The 25,106-nt window shown below is 50.1% G+C and overlaps 1 protein-coding gene and 1 long non-coding RNA gene across 3 annotated transcripts in view; one reads left to right on the plus strand and one right to left on the minus strand.

Annotated features, from left to right (window-relative positions):
• The window catches only part of H6PD (hexose-6-phosphate dehydrogenase/glucose 1-dehydrogenase), a 32,144-nt gene extending 20,022 nt beyond the window's left edge, over positions 1-12,122 (minus strand). The window contains exons 1-4 of one of the 2 annotated variants that reach the window (XM_046661174.1): positions 11,758-12,122; positions 9,634-9,707; positions 1,737-2,373; positions 505-622 (exon numbers count right to left, since the gene is read on the minus strand). In XM_046661174.1, coding sequence (XP_046517130.1) covers positions 505-622; positions 1,737-2,354 — 736 coding nt within the window. In that variant the 5' untranslated portion in view covers positions 2,355-2,373; positions 9,634-9,707; positions 11,758-12,122. The remainder of the gene's footprint in view (positions 1-504; positions 623-1,736; positions 2,374-9,633; positions 9,708-11,757) is intronic. The other variant, XM_046661173.1, reaches the window with a different exon arrangement.
• Positions 12,123-17,161: 5,039 nt separating this feature from the next.
• LOC124239376 (uncharacterized) lies at positions 17,162-22,980 on the plus strand. Its single transcript, XR_006888616.1, has 3 exons — positions 17,162-17,316; positions 19,686-19,861; positions 21,818-22,980. It is a non-coding gene; the product is annotated as an uncharacterized LOC124239376 (long non-coding RNA).
• Positions 22,981-25,106: the final 2,126 nt, after the last annotated feature.

Here is a 25,106-nt window from a genome sequence, read left to right on the forward strand (position 1 = left end):
CCAGCAGAGGCTCCCAGAGAAAGTGACAACTGAGCTGAGAACTAATGAACGAGAGGGATCGGAAGGTGAGGAGGAGACGAGGAGAAGCATTCGAGGCAGAGGGTGCCGCCTGTGCAAGCAGGAAAGTCTGAGGAGCCCTCAGGCCGCGCTGACGGTCTCCACCACACTGACTTGGTGAAACCCAGGTTAACCTCCGGCGTTCACTGCTTGCCAGTTGTTCCAGCATCTGGGGCACGTTTACGTACCTGGACCACCTGTTTCCCCCAAGGGCAGCAGTGACTATTTCGGGTGTGCCTGCAGGCACCCTGGAGTTTAGCACGGTCCAGAGCTGCACACAGCAGGCCCTAGAGAAAGACACCTGCAAAAACTCCCCTCTGGGAAGCACTGGCCAAGGCGCAGAGGCCGGGCTGATCCTCCAGCCCTGCGGGGCCCAACACCTCACCAGACACGGCGCGGCGGGTGGGGGGAGCTGAGGAGCCTCGGAGCGCAGGACCACTCACGCACCTTCTGCATCCACCGTCTCCTTCATGATGATCTCCACCCGCTCCACGTGGTGCCGGTTCCACAGGCCATCCAAGAACTTGCGGTTCTGGTCTCGGAAAGGCAGGATCTGAGCCACGGCCTGCCAGGAAAGGAGACTGGTTGTGCTGCAAGGCTCTTCTCAGGATGAAGAAGGAATCTTGACTCCTAGGAAGGGCCCAAAACCTCTCTACTCCCTGCTCAGAGAAGACGCTCTCTGGAACAACGGTCCCTGACTCCAGAGCTTCACAGCCCAGTGAGGACTCCAGGAACTTTTAAGTGACCTCCACAGGGTTACGGCTTTTTATTTTGCCAAGAAAGAAAATAGTTAAGATTATTTCTCTTCTATTACCATCGACTTTTAATAAGAGAAAGACATTTTAACACCAAAAATAGAGCAAGAAAAGCTTCAAATGGAATACATTCAGCATTTTCTTCTCATTTCCCATAAACAAGGGAAAAACCTTCCCAGGACAGGCACTGGTCTAAGGACCACTCTCTGGGAATACGACAACTCCACATGGCGCTGGATGGAAAGCAATGCCTCTGTCCCAGATGGTTAGGTGCTGCCCACCCACGTGGCCCTGGCTCACCAGCATGGTGGGGCCCAAGAATACAGGTGCACCTTCTTGCTGGGGTTTCTGGAAACAGATGTCCTGAGGGGCTTAGAGGGCACGTTCAGAGTGAACTGGCCAGCTGACCTGCATCCCCCAGGAGGTCGGCCCCATCCTCTGTCACAGGGCCTAAGAAGCATGGACTTAGGGTCCCTGTTCAGGTTTAAGACCTTCTTACCAGCCTTCTGGCTCAAAACAGAACTCAGGAAGAAAAAGATATTGAAACAAGGCAGGTAGGTATGGAATAAGAAGGTTAACTGCATTCCCACAGCAGGCTCAAATGGAAGCCAGGCCCAGATACTAGAGTCTCGGGGCCACCTCTGCAGAGGCTGCAGGACCCAGACCCTGGCTGGAAACAAAGAGGACAGGATGCACAAGAGAATAAGCGGCTGGACACAGGGACAAGGGGCAAGCAGTCTGGCCCTTGCTGCTCACCACTTTTCCTTTGCTCTCTCACCTCCTGCCCACCTTCAAGACCACCACGGGAGCTCAGATCTCACGGTGCCTTCAGGCCTAATTCCGTGGTTAGTGGTGTGGCCCTGTTGATGGGGTCTACATGTGCCCAGCTCACTCCAACCTGGCAGGCTCCTGGCTGAAGCTCACCTGCTTGCCCAGGTAATGGTCCACCCGGTACATCTCCTCTTCTTGGAAAAAGCTCCCAAGTTCTGTGGCCAGCTGCTGGGCTGAGAGGAGGTCATGGCCAAAGGGTTTCTCAAGGACAACCCGCAGCCAGGCGCCTGGGCCTGGACGGCAGCTGCTGTTGATGTTACGGGCAATGTCTGCATAGGCGAAGGGCGGCACCGAGAAATAGAAGATCCTGCCAGCCTCCCAGAGGCCTTCGCGTTGGACCCGTGCCTCAATGTCCTTGTTCAGAGCCAGATAGTCCTCACTCGTCTTTAGGTGGCGGTACTGGCTCAGCTGCTGGAACTGATCCTTGAGCTCAGCACAGCGAGGGGGTGCTACGTCCTTGGGGCAGGACAGGGACTCCAGGACCTTGGCCATGAACTCTTGGCCCTTCTCGGTGGTCGTCAGAGCACTCCCATGGAAGCTAAAACTGTGGCCCTTCCCTGCCTCATCCAGGTAGAGCTGGAATAGTCCCTGCCATAAGTATTTTTTGGCCAGGTCCCCAGTTGCTCCCAGCAGGATTATGGAGACATGTCCCTGGTGCTCCTGGGCCTGCAGGCAGCCCAGAAGGGCCATGCAAACTGCCACTGTGAGCATCTTCCAAAAGCCTGGGTGCCTGGGAAAGACAGACAAGGAAGAAGGAAAGATCAGACACGGCTCAGGTGGCTGTGATGTGGGGGTAAATTCACTTCTAGGCCAACAAACATTTCCTGCCTGGCAAGAAACAGCCAAGTGTTCCTCAGAAAAACATTCTAGGACCACAGCTTCCCCCTCCTCCCTCAACAGCTTGGCTCCTGTGCCAGGAAGCCAGTGGGTAGGAAGCCTGCCCTGTGAACAGGGCCCATGCCCAGGAATGGGGTAGGCCACTTGCTAGAGACGGACCATTTTGCTGCAGGAGCATGGGAAAGTGACACAAGCCACCAGGGAGGCCCATGGGACTGCATGGGATTTGAGCTGTCCACTTTACGAGCAAGGCCAGTCTCATCCATGGGCACAGGTCGCCTCGACCACCAGGGCAGCTCAGAAATGGTAGCAGGACCTTAAACGATGGCGGGAACTGTGACCACCTCCTCTCACTTCTCTTTTTGCTTTTCTTATGTTTACTGGGCTCCAATCACAAAATGACCACTAATAACTGCCACAGCACAATGAGTAAAAACACAGACTCTGGAACCAACTGACTGAGTCTGAATCCCAGCTCAACCCCTTACTAGCTGTTTGACTTCGGACAGTTATTTAACCTCTCTGTACCCCCGTTTCCTCATCTCAAACACAGGTAATAGTGGTACCTACATCATAGGGCTGTTATAGAGATAAAATGAGTTAATATTTATAACATGCTTAGGACAGCACCTAACACCTATTAAACACTATATAAGTGGTGGCTCTTATTACAGGATATTAATAATAGCAATGACTACTGAATGCTAGCATGTGCCAAACACAGAACTAAGTACTTCTGTGCATTAGATCTCACTGAATCTAGACAAGAACCCTGAAAAGAACCAGTGGAGTGGGTACTATTAGGGTCCCCCTTTTGCAGACAGAAAAGCTGAGGCTCAGGCAGGTAAAGGTTCCATGGCGAGAAGGTGGGGGAGCCAGACAGGTACCAGGCTCCCTGCCTCCTGGGCTGACACGTGGCCATTGCAAGCTGGGCCTCCCTGAGGGAAGCTGAACACCTTGGCTGGTTTTCAGCCTAATCTGAAGCAGCTGACAGTTCGAAAGGCGAGAGGCCTCGGACCTGTCACAAACGCACAGAGGATTTGCTTTCTCTGGACTTCTGCTCTGATCAAGGCTGTAGGGCTTGATGTGCCAATTCCTACCCCACGGCTCTCCCATTCTCCAATGTCCCAGCAAGGCCAGTGCTTGGAGGGAAAGGTAGAGGAAGTGAGGAGGAAAGGAATCATGCCAGCGACGACGGGGCTCTCAGAAGTTGATGGGGGAAGTGGGGCCCAGCCTAGGGCACGGGAGGGAGTCATGAAGAAGGAACTAAGATTACTGATTTGGCACCTATTATATGGCAGGCATTCCACCACATAAAGAATTAACAAAATCCTCAACAATGAGGCTGCTATACAGATAGGGAAATTGAGATTTAAGAGATAACACGAATCTACAAAAGGCTCTGCAGACCTGGCCAGGTTTCCTTCCTGCATCCCTATATCATCCCCTACATCGAGGGACCAGAGCTACCCCGACTCTGACATCAGAGCCCCTCCTTCCACTTTCCCTTTGCCTCTTCCTCATGTCTCTTGTGGTCCATCCCCAAGATGGCCCCAGTTACTGGCCAAACCAAGAAGAGGATCCAACAACAGTGTTTGCAGCAGAAGCCACAGGACACCAGACATTTCCACTATTGGAGCTTTAACTGGAGGATCAAGGGACCACTTGAGTGGCCTCCAAGCCTTCTTCCACTTTCCCTTTATCGGCTCTCCCCCCTAAATCCACAAATGGACCACAGGACCATTCTACTTTCTTTTCCTGCTTTCCAATCCCTGTCCTTGGCCGAGCATTTCTTTCACAAGTGGCAACTGCCCCTGTCTGGAGGGAAGGAAAAGCTGCAAGGTCAGTGCGGGAGAGAGGCAGCAAGAAATGTGAAGCCCAGAGAACAGCCTGGAGAAGGAGGAGCCGCCAGCTGGCAAGCTGCATTTCAGAGCTCCTGACGGGATACTGTGGCCAGGGCTCCGGACGTGCCTGGTACAAGGGGAGGAGCTCAGGAACCTCAGAGCGCCTGGCGCAGGAGAGGGAGCCCCAAGGGCCCACACCTCTACCCCCAGCCAGAAGACTGCAGGAAGCCATGATGGATGGCTGCCTGGCCTGAACTCCGATGCCGGCCCTCTATTTAACCCCGTGCTGACTCGGAAGTCTGCTGCAGTCTTCCCTGACCAGTGCTGTTCCAGGTGCCCAGTGCTCAGGTTAGCTGCTCTTACCTATTGCTTACATCCCCTATTGCTTACATCCCCAGAATTCCTTTAAACAAGTACAAATCCGCAACATCAGTTGTTGTAACGTGGTTGCTTACTCTGTGGTGCTAAATAACCAGGCAACAACTCTTTCCTAAACCGTGTGGGTGGTGTGTGTGCACATTTCGTCTTTCTATTACCATGTGTTTTTTGTGTTTTTTTTTTTTTTTGAGGAAGATTAGCCCTAAGTTAACATCTGCCACCAAACCTCCTCTTTTTTCTGAGGAAGACTGGCCCTGAGCTAACATCCTTGCCCATCCTCCTCTACTTTATACGTGGGACGCCTGCTACAGCATGGCTTGCCAAGCAGTGCCATGTCCGCACCCGGGATCTGAACCAGCGAACCCTGGGCCACCGAAGCAGAACGTGTGAATTTAACCGCTTCACCACCACCGGGCCGGCCCCTTTAATACCATGTTTTTTAACCTTAACGGTGTTTCTCAAACTTCAACGTGCATACAAATCTCTTGGGGATCTTTTTAAAATGCAGATTCTAATGCAGAGGGCCCAGGAGGTAGGGGCCTGAGGTGCTGACAGCTCATTCAAAGCCACAGTTTGAGGAGCAGACTCTGGGTTACTGAGCAGTGGCTCCCACCAGAGGGGGGCATCAAGATCAACTGGAGGGTTTTTCAAAATACACACACCTGGCCTCCTACCCGCTTCTCCAGGCACTGAACTTCTGACTCGGTAGGTCAAAACATGAGTATTTCCCACCAGCCTCGAATGCTCTAGACCTGCCCATCCCCCTGCAACAGCAGACTAACTACTGAGAGCCTAATAAAAACACCCAGCGTTTACCGAGTCGTCAGCGTGTCCAGAGGATTCACAGGCACTGTCTGAATCTTTCCTCAAAACAGTTTTGTGAAGGGGGCTCAGCAACGATGCCCAATCTACAGATGAGGAAACTGGTAGGTGAAGCCGACTGTCGAGTCACAAAGCTCGAGCCCCCCGTCACTGTAGCTTCCTTAGAGGAACATGGCATTTGGGTCAGAGGACCCGGGCTGAGAGCCACCTCCCAGCTGTATGACCTAATTAAGTCACCTAGTCAGCTTGGGAGCACGTTTCCTCATCTATAAACGGGGCTAATACCACCAAACTAAATGGGGCGGGGGGGGGGGGGGTCGAGATTAGCTGAGGGGATACATGTGACAAAAACCCTATCCGAATGTTAGCTAATTAAGTTAACCCACCGTAAAGTGGCTCCTGGCCCCCAGGGGTGGCATGACGCCATCGCGGCAAGAGGAACTGCAGTTCCCGGATCTCCGGGGCTCCAGAGCCGGCCCTGCAGGCAGCACCCCTGGCAGCACCCCATAGTTACCTAACGCTCACGCCCCGCCCTCGAGCACGGAGACTGCATGGTTATCCTCCCCACGGCCCCAACAGGGAACCAACCAGGCCCGGAGAGGCCCAGTGGCGTCCAAGGCAAGAGCAGGGCCCAGCCGGCCCCTGGAGCAGAGATGAGGTCACAGGGAAGCCAGCCGGCTCCAGCCTTCCGCGCCCCCACTCCTGCGGTCTACACCGCTCTCCTGCTGCGAGGCCCTGCTTCGGAGGCTTTTCTGAAGCGCTTCACCCGCCTCCCTTCTGCTCTGAGAAGAATGGGCTTGTGAAATAACTCTTCTAAAATTACATCCTCGAAGCTAGCCCAAAGCACGGAAGTGGCATTCCAAGGGCTGATGCTGCTATAAATCGCTTCTATTTTTAATAAATAACTAAGAAAACCCTTCGTGAAAAGTTTGAGAAGCTCCGGGACGGAAGGACAGCGTGTGAGACTGTGAACTGGAGCGCGTGGTCAGTCTTCTCCAGGCCCGGCCTCCAACACTCGCTCACCCTCGCTGGGCCTCAGCTCCCTCACCCGGGAAGGCGTCTAAGGCCTAGTGTCCAGGGAAAGGAGACAGACAACCTCTCTGGCTCAGGGAGACGCCCGCGGCCTTTCTGTAAGGGCAGTGAAGTGCGCAGAGCCTGCGGCCAACGCGGCAGGGCAGGGGTAGAGGACGAAAACATGAAGCAAGGGGCGTGACCGGGTGCCCTCCAGAACTTAGGGTAAAACTTTCTGATGCTCTAACTTCAGTGTGTGGAGGACACAATCTCATTTACAACAATTCTTAATCCAGATACTTGCTGGAAATACACAAGACTACAAAACGCGGTGCTGGGGGGCATCCTCCAGGGAGCCACAAAGACGATCAGCCAACAGGCTCAGCGCAGGGTCAGGGCTGGCTGGGCACGTGTCCACATCCAGGGCCCCTTTCACTGCCCCCAACTCCAGGCTGAGAGACCTCCTGGGAGGCTCACCTGTTAAACTGCGGCTCTGCTAACATCCTCCAAGCTGTGAACACTGACCTGGCCAGCCAGAGGGCCTGGGTCAGAATCGGGGTTCCAGTCTCTGTTTCTGCCCAAGGGGAAGAGAAAGATGTGGGGAGCACCCATGCAGCCGTGCCTGGCGTCCTAGCTGAGCCAGCTAGTGCTGGCACGCCGGCGGCACAGTGGCTTCCGGTGAGCCTGGAGGAGCAGCTCTGGTCCTCGACTCCCAGCAGACGAGGGTGGGAGAAAGGAGCAGGCAGGTGAACGTCAGAGGCTGGGGCTCTTTCACAACACAGCACCGGCACCTTTGACCTCTGCCTTCTATTTGCAAGGCATGAAGGAAGAAGGGAAATTTTCTTCAAATGACAGCCTATAAGCTTGGAATTTTTTACTTTATTTTATTTTTTTTGGTGAGGAAGATTGTCCCTGAGCTAACACCCGTTGCCAATCTTCCTCTTTCCTCTTGAGGAAGACTGTCCCTGAGCTAACATGTGTGTCAATCTTCCTCCATTTTGTATGTGGGACTCTACCGCAGCATGGCTGGATGAGCAGTGCATAGGTCCGCGCCCAGGATCCGAACTCATGAACCCTGGGCTGAGAAAGCAGAGTGTGTGAACCCAACCACTACGCCACTGGGCTGGCCCTTAGCTTGGAATTTTTAAAAGAATATGTGGGAGTAAAACAAGAGTTCAAACTAAGATCATCTCTAGCTAAAGTACAAGGGGATGTGCCCAGTCCCTTCTACAATCACAAACTCAAGTATCTCTCCTGCACTCTTTCCTTCTTCTTCTGGTCCATGTGTGCCAAACACACCCACGCAGAAGCAAGTCAAACCCTTCTTCAGAGAACTGTCATCTGCATTCGTTCCCCTCAGGGCTAGACTGGACACAAAAGCCACGAGATCACAGGCTCTAGCGCCCTTTTTCCTCCCTAATCTCGGAGAATCCTTATTCCCATCACCTCTTTAGATACCCGTCTTGGGTCCCTATGCCCCAAATGGAGTGCTGGAGCCACCTCATACCTGCGCACAAGATTGGACCGCTAAATTTCCCAGAATTTTTCAAGACAGTTGTTAAACAGTGCCATTATTAAAAGCCAAATGATACAAATTTATAACCAAATAAGTTATATTAAAAACAAAGGTAATAAACCCTCAAAACTCATCAATGCCTAATGATTTGACTACATTTTGCTGTTACGTATGCTCTTGACTTTATTTACATCTATTGTATCCGTAAGGTGAGGATACTCTACAATGGTGTCCTTGAACTGGCCAGCACGGGAATACTTATCTCAGGTATTGGCAAATGCTCCCCACCCCATGCAAAGTTAGTTGTTAAACATTCACCAGCACACAACTGCCTACACACTAAGTCTTTATTTCCAGTCTGGACTTTCTCCCCCTAAACTCCAGATTCATAGAATCAACTGTTATTCGGACATCATTAGCTGGATGTATAGAGGACCTACTGTGTTCAAAATTGAACTGACTTATCTCCCAACCTGCTCCAAATGCAGATTTTCCCCATCCTCAGTAAATGGGAACTCTATCCTTCCAGGTGCTCAGGCCAGAAACCTTGGAGTCATTCGGTCTGTCAACAAATCCTATAGTTTCTGTCTTCATAATTTACCTAGACTATGACTGCTTCTCACCACCTACCACCACTCCACTCGGTCCTGGCCACCATCACCCCTGTCGGAGTTACTGTAGGAACCACCTAACTGGCTCCCGTTTCTGTCTTTGCCTCACAGGGATCACAGGGATCTTTTCACAGCATCAGTCAGGTCAAGTCATTCCTCTGTTCAGTGGTCTGCAGGGTCTACACATTCTGGCCTGTTACCTCTTTGATTTCTTCTCCTGCTACTCTGCCCCTGTCTAGGTTCCAGCCACCCATCCTCCTGCCTCAGGGCCTTTGTACTTGCTGTTCTCTCTGACTGACCTACTTTACCCCGCAGATGTCCACATGGTTCACTGCCTCACTACCTTCAATTCTTTGCCGAAATGTCACCTTGTCAGTGAGGCTTTCTCAGCCCACTCTGTGTGAAACTGTGAACCTGCCACCCCCATTTCATCCCCTGCCTTACTTCTCTCCATAGCACACATCACTTTCTAATATACTGTATGTGACAAGTATATTTACTTTGTTTATAGTCTGTCGCCTCTCCCCTCTAGAATGTAAGTGCCAATAAGGACAGGGGTTTTTGTGTTTTGTTCACTGCATATCTCCAGTATCCAAAATAGGGCCTGGTACACAGAAGGCGCACTATAAATATGTGCTGAATGAACAAGTACATCCCATTTGCACAAGACCACTGTCACTCGTATATGAGCTACCCGGATTTGAATGACAGCACAAAGGAATAGATCTCTAACGGTGACTTCAGCACTGTGACACAGCACGCAGTGGCAGCGGCTTACTACTTGCAACAACACCATTAATAAGAAGAAGTGTTTATAAAGTATTTAACTACATGCCAAATGTGAGGCTAAGAGCTTGACACGTACCGTGCCATTTAATTCTCGCCACAACCTGTGAGGCAGGTGCTATTAGCAGCCTCATCTTAGAACGAGTAGGGAGGACACTAAGGTGCAGAGAGGCAAAGTAACTCACCGAGAGGCGGGCGGCTTAGAGGAGACGGGATCTGAATACAGGCAGACTGGCTCCAACGCTCACCTCCCACCTTCCTGCAAAATGAGTGACGACAACCCCATAGGGCAAAATCTAAAACACGGTATTAAGTGCGGACACTGACTGCTCCTCCAAAGGCGTGGACCCACAGTGGTTTAAACAGATGGGCTATTTCTCTCACGTAAGCTGGCCAAGCTGCCAGGCAGCTCTGCCCCCTGAGGTCGAGCTGCCCTGAACACTCACTGCAGTGAATGACCCCGGCCTCACGTGTCCACTTCGCCTAACAGTGATTCACTCTCCTTCCTTCTGACGTCATGAAGACCTGCGTTTAAGCCTGAGTTGCTTTGCTAAAACTGGAAGGCCCCGGGGGGTGGGGGGAGGAGAGCGTGGCTAGTTTCTTGGAGAACTGTTTAAGTTGAGAACTTGAGTTCAAATCTTTGCTCTCCCATTTAGTAGCTGTGTGACCTTACACAAGTTATTTAACCTCTCTGTACCTCAACCACAGAGCGGAAAAACAAGTCGATAAGAAGCACAAAATGAGATAATCCATCTAGAGCACTTGGCACGATGCTTTGGCATACAGTAAGCACCCAAGAAGCGTGAGCTTCTATCATTAAACCAATGGCATCATGAATAAAGGGACTTTTCTTGTTAGCTTCTTGGAACTGCTGCAAAATCAGTCAACCATCCCACAACAGAAAACATGCCAAGGAGTAGCTCCATCGACAGCTTCAAGACCTTCCAGTTATAGAGGAAAAACCAGAGGGACATAACGCTGAGTTGGTTAGAGTCCCCAGCCCAGCCCTAGAGGGGTTTATCATGTGGTCCAAAGAATACGGGGTAAAGAGGAGACCCCCAACTCTGTAGGCCTAGGCCTTCCACTCAACTGCTCAGGGCCTTTTTCCAGCTGTAAAATGGGGGTCATCCACCTCATGTTAATGTCTGGCAAAAAAAACACAGATTATGGCTGTGAAAATACTCTGGGAGGCTATGGAGGTGAGAACTCTCCTGGACAAACTGTCACCTGGCTCCCAACTCAGGGCAGCAAAAAGCAAAACCAGACTCCCTGCTCTGCCCCTGGGTTAGGGCCTGGCCCGGCCCAACCCAGGGTGAAGCCCGGGACACTCAGCCACATTTTGCCTCATTCAAATTCCATCAATAAAGTGAGAAGCGACAAGACCACAGAGGACCAAAGGTGCCCCTTGGTTTCCCTTTTAAAAGGCCACCTGACTGGAAGAGTCACTCAGCAGAACTCCAGTCTTTGGATAAAAATAACGTTAATGTTTGCCCAGAGCGGTTACTGGTTGAGCAATCGTGGACCTCAAAGAAAGTTACACAAAGCACTGAAAACTGAGCTCTGTTCAGGCCAAACACCGAGCATTTTTATCTCAGGCTCTCCTAAAACTTTCCAAAAGATTAGCCTCATGAGATCAAAATATCCATCAGCCATCCATGGCTGCAGAGAACGTAGAACATAATTTAAAACACGCCCACTTTCATCAGTTTTGCCTCACTTGCTGGGTCTCAGGAGCCACGGCCTGGCGTGGGGAATGGGGGGTCGACAAGGAGCTTAGGCTTATGATTTTTTCCACAAGTTCTCATTTCCGGCTAAACATTCAAGTTTGAGCGAGCTGCTTTGCAGGGATGCAGACAGCTCACTTCTGGAACACCATTCCCTGGATGCGTGCATTGGAAACGCTGATTGGAACCCGAAGGCAAATGCCAAAGATGAAGCAGATCTCAGAAAAAAAGCCCTGAATTCCCCCTCTCATTGAACTGAACTCCCGAATTCAGACCCTGATCTGGACCAGCCTCCAAGGGCCGGGCTGCCTCCTGCCGCCCGCATCCGCAGGGAGGAAGTGGACGACTTGGGAATCGGGGCGGGCTCTGCCCGGCCGGGGCCCGAGCTCGGCGGGAGCTGGGTGGTGGCCGAGGTGACACCTTCCAGCAAATGCCCGAGGCTTTTGCAGCCGCGCGTGGCCAGCCTCCGGGCCGGCCGCCCGACCCACCGACCTGGGCCGGCCCAGCGCGGGCGCGCGGCCGCTGTTGGGCTGGAAACGACGCCCGAGGCCAGAGGAGCCGTGGAGAGAGGGGGAGGCAGCTTACTTCATCTCGCCCGTCAGAGCCGGCCGCTTCTCCGGGAAACGCTGCGGGCGGCGCGGCGCTGCGGGCCGGGCGCGGGCCAGGCGCGGGCCCCGCGCATCCTCTTCCGCGGGCGCGGCCTGCCCGACAGGTGCGCGTCACGCGGCCCCGCGCTGGACGCGCGCTCGGGTTTCGCCCGCCGAGCCGGGGGCGCGAGCGGGGAGGGCGCGAGGCCAAGGCCAGTCCGGCTGCCCCTTCCCTGCCCAGCCCGAGCCGCAGGAGTGTCCGGAGCTCCGCGGCCCCACCGGCCCAGGCCTCAGAACACCGGCGCCGTGGCGCGCGCGCACTGGAGCCCCTGGCGAGGGGTGCGCGCGCAGGGGGGCGAGGGGCGCGCGGCGGAGACGGAGGCGGAGGTGCAGGCGAGACCACGCCCCCTAGCTCGGGGTCGCCGGGGTAGTAGGCGGGGCCTAGCGAATGATTCCTTGGTTCGCGTGGGTCGGCGGGACTTCCGAGTGAAGTGGGCGGGCACTTGGCCCGCCTCCCTCGCAGCCGCAGCCCTTCTCTCCGGCCCTGCGTTTTGCTGTACATAGTAGGGGCTGTCTTCTGCGACGCACGAGGGCCCCAGAAGTGGCCCAGGAAAGTAGTTGTGTCGTGGAGGAAACCTGGAGCCGGGTTGCTGGCTCCTCCCCAGGACCTGGCATCAGCTGTGGGACCTGGAACGGGTTACCTGACCTCCCCAGGCCTCGCTTTTCTCCATCTATAGAACCAGCGGCTTACTTCATCCCATTTTCAGCGTTCACAAGTAGTGATCGAGGTGTCCCGGGAGCACACTATTGCCACGCCTCCACCAGACAGCTTCAAATCTCTGCTTACACCCTGTGACCTTGAAGACGCTAACCTGAGACTCTCTTCATCTGTACAATGGGTGCGATGGGAGTACCCGCCTCAGGGGTTATCTTGGCCTCTGATAAGTGCTCGGGAAACGGTAGCTTGCACCTGTGCGGCTTTAATAGAAATATAGTACATGGGAATAAGGCCTTCTCTGTAGGGCGCGGTGAGGTGTATAAATGAGATAAAATGGTCAGCTGCCTCTCACGGCACTCAGTGGATGGCAGGACAATCCTCTTACCCGCTCCTACCTTTATCATGCAGTGTGTGACCCTCATCTTGCAGCAACCTTGTGCCCACTTTTCTCCCAGCCCTACGGTGCTGTCAGTGCCCCCAGTGGGGCCTCAGCTATTAGGGAGGCAGCTGTTCCTTACTGCCGTGGCCCTTTCTCTCAGAAGCCCTGAGTGACTGTGGGTTTGTTAACGCAGGGCCACTGCTGCACTGACCAGCCAGACCACCCAGGGCCACCTCCTGGACCTCCCTACTCCTAGGGCATCTTAGATGTGTCCCTTCTCCAGACCCACCTTCCTCCCACCCCGGAGAATGAATGCATGGTCACCTCTGCTGACGCTGGGCCGCCAAAGAGAGGGGAGTCTCACCAGAGAGAGAAAATTTATAGCAGCTTTCTATTTCATGAAGCTTCCAATCGAGCTAGGGGCGTTGGCAACCAGCAGAGGGAACTTGGCGGTGGCAAGCAGAACTAAGTGGAGCCAACAGGTGTGATTAGCACACAGGATGTTGGGCAAGAGGGTTCCAGGAAAGCTGGAGAGCTGAGGGGGCTGGGCCCCCATATCACCAAGGCCAGGGGCCATCTGAGGGCCTGTAGCGGGCTGCTGGGCCTCAGAAAGGATTTGGGCCATACTGGGTGAGACCTGTGCAGAGGGTCAAGGAGCTAGGTGCCCGCTGGGCTGCCTCCACGCTGCAAGTAGGCAGGAGGGTTTAGGGCAGGGGCCAGCAGAACCGGACTGGGCGATGCCAGGACTCTCGGCCGAGAGCCCTTCTCATGCTCCATAACCCTGGGTGCACCCGGCACCCACACAACTATGTAAACTGGGGCCTAGGGAGATGGGAGGAGTCAGGCGCGCAGAGACTCAGATGAGGCAAGGGGACTTTCCCCAGATCCCTGTGCAGCCATCACAAGGCCATCTTTTAAAATATCCCAAAGCCAAGTCAACTGCAACCAGCTTATTAAGAAAATGTGTGTGTCCCCTTAGGTGTCACTTAGGTGGGGTGGGTTTTGAGGACTGACGTGAAATGAGCCTAGGTGTCACAGCTGTTCTCCTCGCTGTTTCTTCCACTCCCACACATCATGGAGATGTTTTCATTTCTCTGCCCTCCTCCCTCACCTGAGTGCCAATCTCAGTCTCCCCCCGACTCTGTACCTTCTGGTCTGATCCGGACCATTGTTTTGCTTTCTTTCCATCATGAAAACAATTTGGTCTTATCCAGGTGTGAGAGTATTGCCCCCCAAAATCTAAAACCTCGTGCGTGTGGGCCTTGTGAGTGGCTTCAGCACATTTGCCTACCTGAAGCTTTTCTCATTTCTGCACTAAGAGTAGCTGCAAGACATGCCAGGCCACATCGCAAGGATCTGCGTGTGCCCCAAACCCTCTGAAGGAAGCCGGAAGAAAGATGCCCCTTGGGGGTCCTGTGACCCGAACTGTGTCTGTGGCTTATCCCACACTTGTCAAGGAGCACCCTGGAGCTCTCCTCGTGAAGCTATTTTTCCTCCTCCTAAACTGCGGGCTAGGCAGGAGTCAGGGTTACCTCAGCCTGCTTCACAGACATGGAAAGTGAGACCCAGAGCGATGAATGACTCACAAGAGATGTCTGCAGAGTTAGAAATAAAATCACGTTGCAGTTTCTATTTTCAGGCACCACTCACTAAGTCAGCTCTACTACTCGCTCACTCTTTGCTTTCTGCATGGGGTCGGGGGGAAGGAGAGAACAGGCGCTGTGGATTTTCAACCACAAGTAGGTCTTTTTATCCCCAGACATGAGAAAGCTCAGAACTCTTCTTTTTTTTTTTTAACATAGGCTTCTAAAAGTCTACATAAAGTAGCTATGTATTAGTTTTCTATTGCTGCCATAAAAATCTACCACTATTTAGTGGCTTAAACAATGCAGATGTGTTATCTTATAGTCCTATAGATCAGAAGTCCGATGTGGGTCTCACTGGGCTAAAGCAAGGGGTCACAGGGCTGCATTCCTTTCTAGGGGAGCCCTTTTCTTGCTCATTTGGGTGTTGGCAGAATTGGGTTCCTTGCGATTTGAGGACTGAGATCCCTGTTTCCTTGCTGCCTGTGAGCTGAGGGCCATACCCAGTTTCCAGACACTACCACGTTCCTTGGCTTGTAGCCCCCTCCTCCATCTTCAAAGCCGGCAGGGAAGGCAGAATGCTTTCAGTCTCTTCTCCTTCTGTTGCAGCTTCATCTCTCTGACCCAGTGGGGAAGGGCCTCTGCTTTCAAGGACTTGCACGATTAGATTGGATTATCCTCAGATTATCCAGGATATACTCACCATCTCAGAGTCCAGACCCTTCACCATACCTGCCAAGTTCCTTTTGCCATGTAAGGTGACATGTTCACAGATTCCAGACATTAGGGCCTGGACATCTTTATGGAATCATTATTTTGCCTGCCACAAATTATAAGTTTGTAGCTTCTCAAACCTCTTAATTGTCCAGGATCTTTATCACATGAATTTTTCATAACAGCTTTACTGAGATATAATTCACATACTGTTCAATTCACCCATTTAAAGTGTACGATTCAATGATTTTTAGCATAGTCACAGTGTTGTGCAACCATCATCACAATCAATTTAGAACACTTTCATCACTCCAACAAGAAACCCTGTACCTATTAGCAGTCACTCCACATTTCCTCCCAACCTTCTCAATCCTAGGCCACCAGTCTGCTTGCTGTCTCTGTAGATTTGCTGATTCTGGACATTTCGTGTAAGTGGAATCATACAATATGTGGCCTTTGTGTATATGTATGTTATATAGACACACGTATGTTATATATGTGTTATATAGACACATGTTTGTTGCATAAACAATGTTTCTAAGGTTCGTCCATATTGTAGCATGTATCAGTGCTTCACTCCTTTTTATTGCTAAATAATATTTGATTGTATGGATACACCACGTTTTCCTTATCCACTCGTCAGTTCATGGACATTTGGGTTCTTTCCGCTTTTTGGCTATCATGAATAATGCTGCTACAAATGTATGTGTACATGTTTTTGTGTGGACATATGTCTTCATTTCCCTTGGGGTTATACCCTGGAGTAGAATTGCTTGGTCATATGCTAACTCTATGTTTAACCTTTTGAGGAATTGCCAGATTATTTTCCACAGTGGCTGTACCATTTTACATTCCCACCAACGATGTACAAGGATTCCTATTTCTCCACATCCTCACCAATACGTGTTATCATCTGACTTTTTGATTATAGCCATTCTCTTGAGGCTGAAGTAGGATCTAATTGTGGTTTTGATTTGCAATTTCCTGATGGCTCATGACATTGAGCATCTTTTCATGTGCTTATTGGCCATTTGTCGATCTTATTTGAAGAAATGTCTAGTCAGAGTCTTTGCCCATTTTTCAATTGGGTTGTCTTTTTGTTATTGAGTTGTTAGAATTCTTCGTATATTCTGGATACATGTCCCTTACCAGGTATACGAATGCAAAAGTTTTCTCCCATTCTATGGGTTGTCTTTTCACTTTCTTGAGCGTGTCCTTTGCAGCACAAGAGCTTTTAATTCTGATGATATCCGATTTATCTATTTTTTCTTTCATTGCTTGTGCTTTTGGTGTCATATCTAAGAAGGCTTTGCCTCATCCAGTGTCATGAAAATTTATGCCGTGTTTTCTTCTAAGAGTTTAATAGTTTTAGCTCTTACATTTAGGCTTTTAATGCATTTTTACTTAATTTTGGTACACGATGTGAGAGGTAGGAGGTCCAACATCATTCCTTTGCGTGTGGATATCAGTTGTCCCAGCATACTTTGTTGAATTGTCAACAAAGTGTGTACTCCAAAAACATCTACTTGGATGACTATGCAACAGTGACGTGACCAAAGTCCCTACCCGGTCCAGTGGGACAGACCCTGGAAGACCAATGCCTGGCAAACAGCAGACCCTCAAAAAATGTTTGTCAAATGAATATGGTGCCAGGTGGGGAGCCAGAGCCACCAAGCTTAAGTGCTTAAGTCCCCTTTGCTCCGCACGTGGCTATGATGACTCCAGGAATATTTTCTCCAAGTGGCCACTTACAATCTGAAGAGGTGCGTTGGTTCCCTTGGGCAAAATGGGAAAACTCGCAGTGCTACTACTGCCTGAGCTAGATCTCAGAAAAAATCCCAAATTTTGTTTTGAGGCTGCCCAGGGGACAAGGGGTCAAGGGAAAAGAAGAGAGGACACTGGGGAGCAGCTGGCCTGGACGGGAACCAGGACAGAGGACCTTGAGTAACAAAGCAACAGACACCTGTACTCAAGGTCAACATTTCTTGCCTTCAGCTTCAAGAGGCAAAAGCAGGGAAAAGCTCTTGGCTGGCAGAAGAAATGAAAAGATAAAAGTGCTGGCAGCCACCCAGACATCTCTGCACCAGCAAAAGCTGCATCAGATCCTTCAGGCCAAGTGGAGACGCAGCCTGGGGACAGCAAAGCTTCTGGAGCAGGCAATGGGTAAGCCTGGGGTCTGGGGGAAGGATGGGGTATGCTTGCAGGGGAAACGTGGTGGTCAGCAGGACCTCAAGACACGGAGGCTGGCTTCTCATTGGCTTCTCCAGGAAGCAGACACTGTCTGCCTTTCCCGGCTCTGACGCTGCAGTAGCCTGGTCTCGGGCCAGGAGTTTGGGAGCCTCTGGTCAGCCAGCAGCTCCCAAGTGGCTGCAGGGTCACAGCAGGGGACAACTGGGCACTCATAAGCCCCTTCCACTCCTCCCTTCTCCAGTCCTGGAGATACAGGTAAGGTACTCCTCATTCGTTCATCCAATACCACACGCCAGGCTGTGCTAGACTCAGGGGACTTGGCTGCAAACAAGGTGCCTGTTCTCAAGGAGCTTATAGTCTACTCCAAGTTGGGGGGGGTGTGGTGGGGAGATGGACAATAAACAAGTAAAAGAATAATTACAGAGTGACAAGTGAGATGAAGAAAATAAAACAGAATAACGGAGGAAAGTCTCTCCAAGGGGTGACATTTGACTGACACTAGAGGGAGAGAGCCCAGTTGTGCAAGAGCTGGAGGAAGGATGTTCCAAGCCAAGAGAATAGCACATACAAAGGCCCCGAGGCAGGAAATAGCTTGGCATCTCTGAAGAACTGAAAGGAGGCCAGTGCGGCTGGAGCACTAAGCAAGAGACAGCCCAAGAATAGGTCACGGAGCTGGGACACACAGGGCCTTGTAGGCCGTGGCGAGGAAGGTGGATCTGATTCTAATTTGTAATGGAAGGCTCTGGGGAATTTTAAATAAGAGAGTGACAAGACCAGTTTTCACTTTGGAGAAGTCCCCTGGGCTCCTGGGCCGTGGGCCTAGAGGAGAGGCACATTGAGTGGATGGGGGTTATCAAAGGGTCCAGACTGGCTAGTGGCAAAACTCCAGGGTGTTTTGAAATTCTCACAGTTCCCAAGAAGAGGGGGCACGGCACACCACCCACACAGTGCCAAGGCGGGGTACCAGGGTCAGCCATGAGCAGAAGGAACCAAGGGAAATGTGGGGAAGCGCCTTTCTTGTGGCTTCCGTGGGAAGGCACAGGCAAGGCAGGGTAAGCAGGTAAGTATTGGTTAGTGTGAATAGTATCACCAGGCTCCAAGGCATAGGGGCTGCCCCCGAATTGTCTGTTACCTGGTGATGAGGGCAGGTGGACAACAGCCCTGAGTTCGAGAGCCTGACAGAGGAGGGGTTGGGATGTGGGTTCTGGATTGGATGGTTTGCATATGAAAGGCACACTCAGGGTGAATCATTTCCTATCTCTAGGAGTTGGCTGGCCCTGGGAGGGGCAGTCCCTCAAGGGTCAGCAAGGCCCGACTGTCAAAGCATCAGAAACAAACACATGGTTAACACACAGGGGCACCTGTATTCTGTGGAGAGAGGCTCAGGAGAGGAAATTGACAAGATATGCTAATGGGTTAGGTGTAGGTGATGAGGGGGGAGGAAGAATCAGGGATGCTGCCAGGCTTTTGGCTTAAGCCAGTAGGTCCCCTCAATCTTGAAGAAGGTGTTTGAGGAACCAGGAGACATAGCTACCCTCAGGGACCTTAAACTCTCATACAGGAGGCAGGCTTCAAATAGGGACAGTTGTCAAGTCAAGTCAGTGGCATTAGGCTCCCTGAAGTATGAGCGTAGCTTGCCTTAAATAACAGAAATGCGGCTGAAAAGCAATACATAATGCAAAAATTTATACTAATCATTTAGAAATCATGTTTCCCCCATGTACTTATATGATCATTTCGACAACTGTGATTTCTGATTGGCTTTCCAATCCCAGGCCCTGGACCCTTCTGTGATGAGGGTTTCTGCTGCCATCATCCAGGAATTTCATGCTTCTATAACCCCATCTTATCTGTGTTAGAAAATGTCTTCATAAGAATTTAAGATGAAGCCTTTCAAAAATATAGACTCTTTTGACCATGTAAATAATTGCCTTTTAACGTTTTTGTTTTGTAAGATCTAATTTCATTAAATTCAATTATATGTAACAGTAAATAACTCATTATTATTTTAAAATCAAGATTAAGCAAACAGGGCACCCAAGACCTAAAGTAGGTCACTAAAATAGGTGCTCAATAAAAAAATTTTCTGTGATTTGATTTGATGGTGCAGCCTCCACGAAAGGGGGGGACTGGTGATGCCTTCACGTCTGTCGCAAAGGCACGTGGAAACTCTCCCCCAGAATATAACCTTGACCTGGTAAGGGACCAAGTGAGCTGGGGATGTTATAACAGCTAGAGTTAACGTTCTCGAGTTCTTGCTAACTCAGATGTCACACAGCATCTACTGTGGTGGTGGATGTATTGATTGCTGGTGAGAAATCTGATTGTGTCGTTTGGGCCAGGTGATGACAAGAGTTGTGTCGCTTTCCCTGACCAACCTCCCTTGATGCTGGAGCACTCTGTCATATCAGCTGGAATTCACACGTTTGGGACAACCACAAACATCCGTTGTTATTGTTTTCCAGCCTCTCTGTTTTATGGGAAGCGTCTTGTCAACGGGACTATAAACACTTTGAAGGTGAGCTGTCTGGTGGCTGTTATATCCCATGAACATAAACCCCTCCCCAGCAACCAGCACGAGGTTCTTCTTAATACTTGTTGGTTAAATGGATGAATTAACTAATATAACATAGTTGTTAGCTGGCAGATCTTTGTCAGACCACTTATTATTTTTTACATTTGCAAATAGTCACATTTGGTTGTGCATCAAAGGACAGTATCAGGAGACTGAAAGGACAACCCACAGAATAGGAGGAAATATTCACAAATCATATGTCTGATTAGGGATTGATTTTCAGAATATGTAAAGAACTCTTCCAACTCAACAAGAAAAACCAAACAGCTCAATTCAAAAGTGGGCAAAGGACTTTGACATTTTTCCAGAGAAAATATACAAATGGCTAATGAGCACATGAAAAGATGCTCAACATCATTAGTCATTAGGCACATGCAAATCAAAACCGCAATGAGACACCACTTCACACTCACTAGAATGGCTATAATCAAACAAAAAAACAAAAAAGGGAAAATAACAAGAGTCGGCAAGGATGTAGAGAAACTGGAACCCTCATGCGTTGCTTGTGGGAATGTAAAATGGTGCAGCTGCTGTGGGAAATAATTTAGAGGTGCCCCAAAAAGTTACACATGGAATTACTGTGTGATCCAGCAGTTCCATTCCTGGGTATGTATCCAAAAGAATTGAAAGCCGGGACTCAGATGCTTGTACACCAACGTTCACAGTAGCATTATTCACAACAGTCAAAAGGCGGAAACAACCCAAGTGTCAGTCAACAGACAAATAGATAAACAAATGTGGTATATCCACACCATGAAATATTATTCACCCACAAAAAGGAATGAAATTCTAACACATGCTATAACATGGATGAAACTTGAAAACATTATAAGTGGAAGAAGCCAGACACAAAAAGATAAACGTTGTATGATTCCATTTATATGCAATGCCTAAAATAGGCACATTCATAGAGACAGAAAGTAGAATGGTGGTTGCCAGGGGCAGAGGGAGGGGGAAATGGGGAATTGCTGTTTATTGGGTGCAGAGTTTCTGTTTGGGAACATGTGAAAAGTTCTGGAAATGAATTGTGGTAATGGTTACTCAACATTATGAATACTTAACAAATTGTACTCTTAAAAATGATTAAAGTGAGAAGTGTTACGTTATATATACTTTATCTCAATAAAAACAAAATCACTAAAAAGAACAAAACAGTCACATTGGGACAGCATCCCATGGTTGAGGAGCTAAGAGGGGCTTGGCTTGTGTGGTGTCACTTAACCCAGGATGCTGGCCTGTCTCTGGGGATAAGGACAAGCCAGTGTGTGTACGGGGAAGGTTAGACACATGGAGGTTTATCCCTGAGGCTCACACCTGTCAGAGGTGGGACAGCAATCAATGTCTACGCAGCAAAAACAGAACCCCTTCAAGGGTCCAGATCTTGTCTCCACTTCTGTGTCCTTCTTGACTCCTCAACGACGCCTGTCCAGCTGCAACTTTAGTGTAAAGGAAAATTGTGTGTTAGCTTAAGTCAGACACTTGGCCTTAATTGTCAGTCCAGCACGGAAGAATGTTGAGTTCCTGTGAGTCCCTGTTACAAATTAAAGGCATGTGAAATTCAAACACACACCAGGGTCTCTGGAGCACGGCACTCCCAGAACCCGTGCAATTGTGTAACATGACAATGATGTTCTCCCAACTCTTCTAGAATTAAGCCCCTCATGGATGAGGCCCCAAATGCGCTTATCTGTATTAAGTTTCAGGATGTTGGGTAATGTTAGAGCGAGGCTCCCAGGTACTTGAAGAAATCCAGATTACAAATAGAATTCCAATGAGTGCAGCCGTTAGAAGAACTAGTATTTAGAGGTGAGGCAGGAAGTGTAAATGGAGCCCTAATTAATGCATGTGCTGATTGTGCTTTTCCGCAATTGACAGACCAACTCTGACTTTTTTGCAAAGCTTTTGTGTGTAGTTGGTGAACAAGGGGGCTCGTTGGATACAAAAGAGAACAACTTCATCTTCCCCCGCTGCCGGTTCACACCTGCCAAGATGCTCCAGCTCCACCCTTGGACCAAATCTAAGGGCGAAATATGACTTTCCTGGCTTCTCTCTCCACCTGGGATTAAAATGTCGACTCTCCTGTAATAGTCAAAACCCCAAAGTTACAGCTTTTCCCCACCCCACCCCAGCTCCTGGTGGGGAGGGGCTGGGACACCGTTTCTCCGCGGGTGCGTCCTCAGCTTGCTGGCTGTAGTCTCCAGGATGGCAGCCGGGCTGGAAGAAGACACAACAAGGGGACATCTGCGTTTTACGTGGACTGGGAGGTTGTGCGCTGGCATCGCTGCTCCCCAGGCTCAGCAGGTATTTCAAGCTTATCACACCAGGCGCTTTGGAGAAGCGCTCACACCTGCTGACCTTCTGATTCCAGGGGCAACACCTTCTCTGGCTGGTCTTCTGTCATCTGTAATTCCACCCCGGCCCTCAGAGATCAGACCCCTTCCTCTGAGGTTGCCTTCCTCCTCCAGGCGCCTGTTGCGAAGATCTAAGACTCTCCAAGACCCACACCTGCTCCCCAGAACCTCCCACCTTAGACTGGCTGTCAGGGAAAGGATGTCACCGCCAGGGGCCACATAGCCAGGCGCCCCCTCCCCACCTTTAGATTTCTCAGGTGGGAGTTGAGCCCCAGGCCATTTCGTCCCTGGCCCTGGGGGACAAGTGCCTGCTCCCTGAGTCCTCTCCATAAAGGTCCTTCCAGTCAGCTGGGGGTGAGGGAGAGGCAAGCCCCTGCTCCTCCACGCCTGGGTGATGCTCACGAGACACCCACCACTGAAACACCTTCTTTCCCTAACCTCAAATGTGCTGCATTTTCTTACTTCCTCAAAACAGTTATTGAGCTAATCGCTGCAAACTGTCACTTGCCTCTTCCTTTGCGTGTTCGTCCAGTCGTCCACACCCCCTCTGGAGTGGGAATGGTGGCCTCTAAAGACTGGGCCCGAAACTGAAATGGATCCCAGGCCCCATTTGGACGTCCGATGACACATGTCTTTAAGGACCAAAACACTGAGAGCAAAGCCAGGATTTCTTTTTCTTGTCTTTAAGAGTTTTGCTTAATATTAAGTCTAAAAGGTGAAAAATTCTCAGCAGGACTCAGGGGATCTATACAAATCATTGAGTGACTTCAAGACGCCCAGAAAATTGCTCAAAAACACGTCACTGGTAACAGCTCCAGCAGCTAAGGAAGGTCCTTACGGCCCCACTCGGAGCATCAACAAACCAGCATTCTCCTCCATGAGACCATTCCATCCCCCTCTCCCGCACCGTGCCTGGCACATAGGATCTAAACAAAGCCTGAACTGCGTTACAATCTAAGGATAAAGCAGGGAGACCCACAGAGACCAGGAGTTTATTCTTCAAGGAGTTCACTCTTCTCCTTAAAAACATTCTTTTAAATTAGATTTTAGACATTAAAAAAATCAATCTGCTGCTTTATTTTATTACTCTTCTCTTATATTAAATTGTGCCCTTGGTGGCTTAGAAATATAATGAGTGAAGTCTATAAAACAAAACGGCAGGCATGTTAAACTTGCCTATATTTTTAAAAAGTGGGCCCCTAACATCCTCCTGTAGAAAAGTCTGAGCGTCCTGAATATACGAAGAAGGAAGACATGGTGTTCAATTGAGCCTTCTGGCCTACCCAATATCCTTTTCTCCTTTTTCTAGTAACAGACCCTTGATTTTATTCAGTGTGGCAATGTACACAGCTGTAACACTACATTTCCAAGCTTTCTTTGCAGCTAAAGACGGCCACATGGCTAAGTTCTGGCCAATGAGATGTAAGCAGAAGTTGTCAAGTAAAACTGATGAAAAGGGAGACAGGTGGCTGGCATGTGCTTTTTCCACATTCTTCCTCCAGCTACTCCTTGCTTCCTGCCTAGAATGCTGATATGACAGCTGGGACTCCAGCAACTCTCTTGGCTCATGAGGTGACTGTGAGATTGGAAGTCACATGCTAAGAATGACAGGACAGAAAGGTAGCAGGAGCCTAGCTCCCTGTTCTGGTGCTGGGGACAGCAGTGAATGAAACAGCTAATTCCTCGCTTTGGGAGAGGTTGCATTCCAGAGCAGGGAGACAAATAACAACAAATAAACAAGTAAGTGTACAATCTCAGATGCTGATATGCCTGCTCAGAAGAGAGATAAAGCCAGGCAAGGAAGATAGTACTTGTGTGCCAGGTTTTTAAATTTATTTATTTTATTTTTATTTTCATTTTCATTTTCATTTCTTTTGCTGAGCAAGATTCACCCTGAGCTAACATCTGCTGCCCATCCTCCTCCTTTTTTTGCTTGAGGAAGATTCGCCCTGAGCTAACATCTGTGCCAATCTTCCTCTATTTTCTATGTGGGATGCCACCATAGCACAGCTGACGAGTGGTGTAGGTCTGCACCCAGGATCCGAACCCGAGAACCCCAGCCACTGAAGCAGAGCATGGGGCTGGCTCCTGGTGTGCTGTTTTTAAGAAGGGAGGGACTCTGATAAGGGGACATTTGGACACAGACCAAGAGATGTGGGTTCCATGGGCAGACTGAAAGGTGCTTATGGCCAAGGTCGTAATTTCAAGGACCCCAGGAAGGCTTCCTTGCGCTGAAAATACTTTTCATCTGACTGCCAGGGTCTGAAGGTGCCCTGTCACCCTCTTGCAGTTAGTGTCTTCATTCTTCTGGGAAGAATCTTAGCTCAAACCAGTAAACCTCCAGCGTCGAGGCAGAGACACATAACAAGCCGTAGCTTTAGTCCAGTGTGGACAGGGTTTGTCTCTCTCCACTGCCCTGCACTTAGTAGGTGCTCAGTAAACACTTTTTCAATGAACAAGTGAGAAAATCCACAGAGTGCATATGTCAGCTCACAGGTCTAATATTTGAGCATTTATGGTTCTGTTTAAATATACCAAGAGGCAGATTGAGAGGGTAGGAGATTGCCATCCCATAGCTGATGATGAAGAAGCAGAAGGAAGAAACAATGAGACTGTTCTGGGTGGAAAGATTCTGTTACTGCACAAAATTGGGGTTCTCTTGCCCAATGCACGTAAAAAAAAGCCAATTATGACAGCATCAGCTTTTGGGAAAAGAAAACAGCTTTATCACCAGATCGATCTGCAAGGAGACAGGGGCGCATGCTCTCAGATCTGTCTCCCTGATCCAGGGCTTGGGGCAAAATTTATGGGATGAAGGGCAGGGCTGTCTGAAGAGC

The sequence above is a fragment of the Equus quagga genome, chromosome 5 (genome assembly GCF_021613505.1).
Source record: "Equus quagga isolate Etosha38 chromosome 5, UCLA_HA_Equagga_1.0, whole genome shotgun sequence".
Taxonomy (NCBI): Eukaryota; Metazoa; Chordata; class Mammalia; order Perissodactyla; family Equidae; genus Equus; species Equus quagga.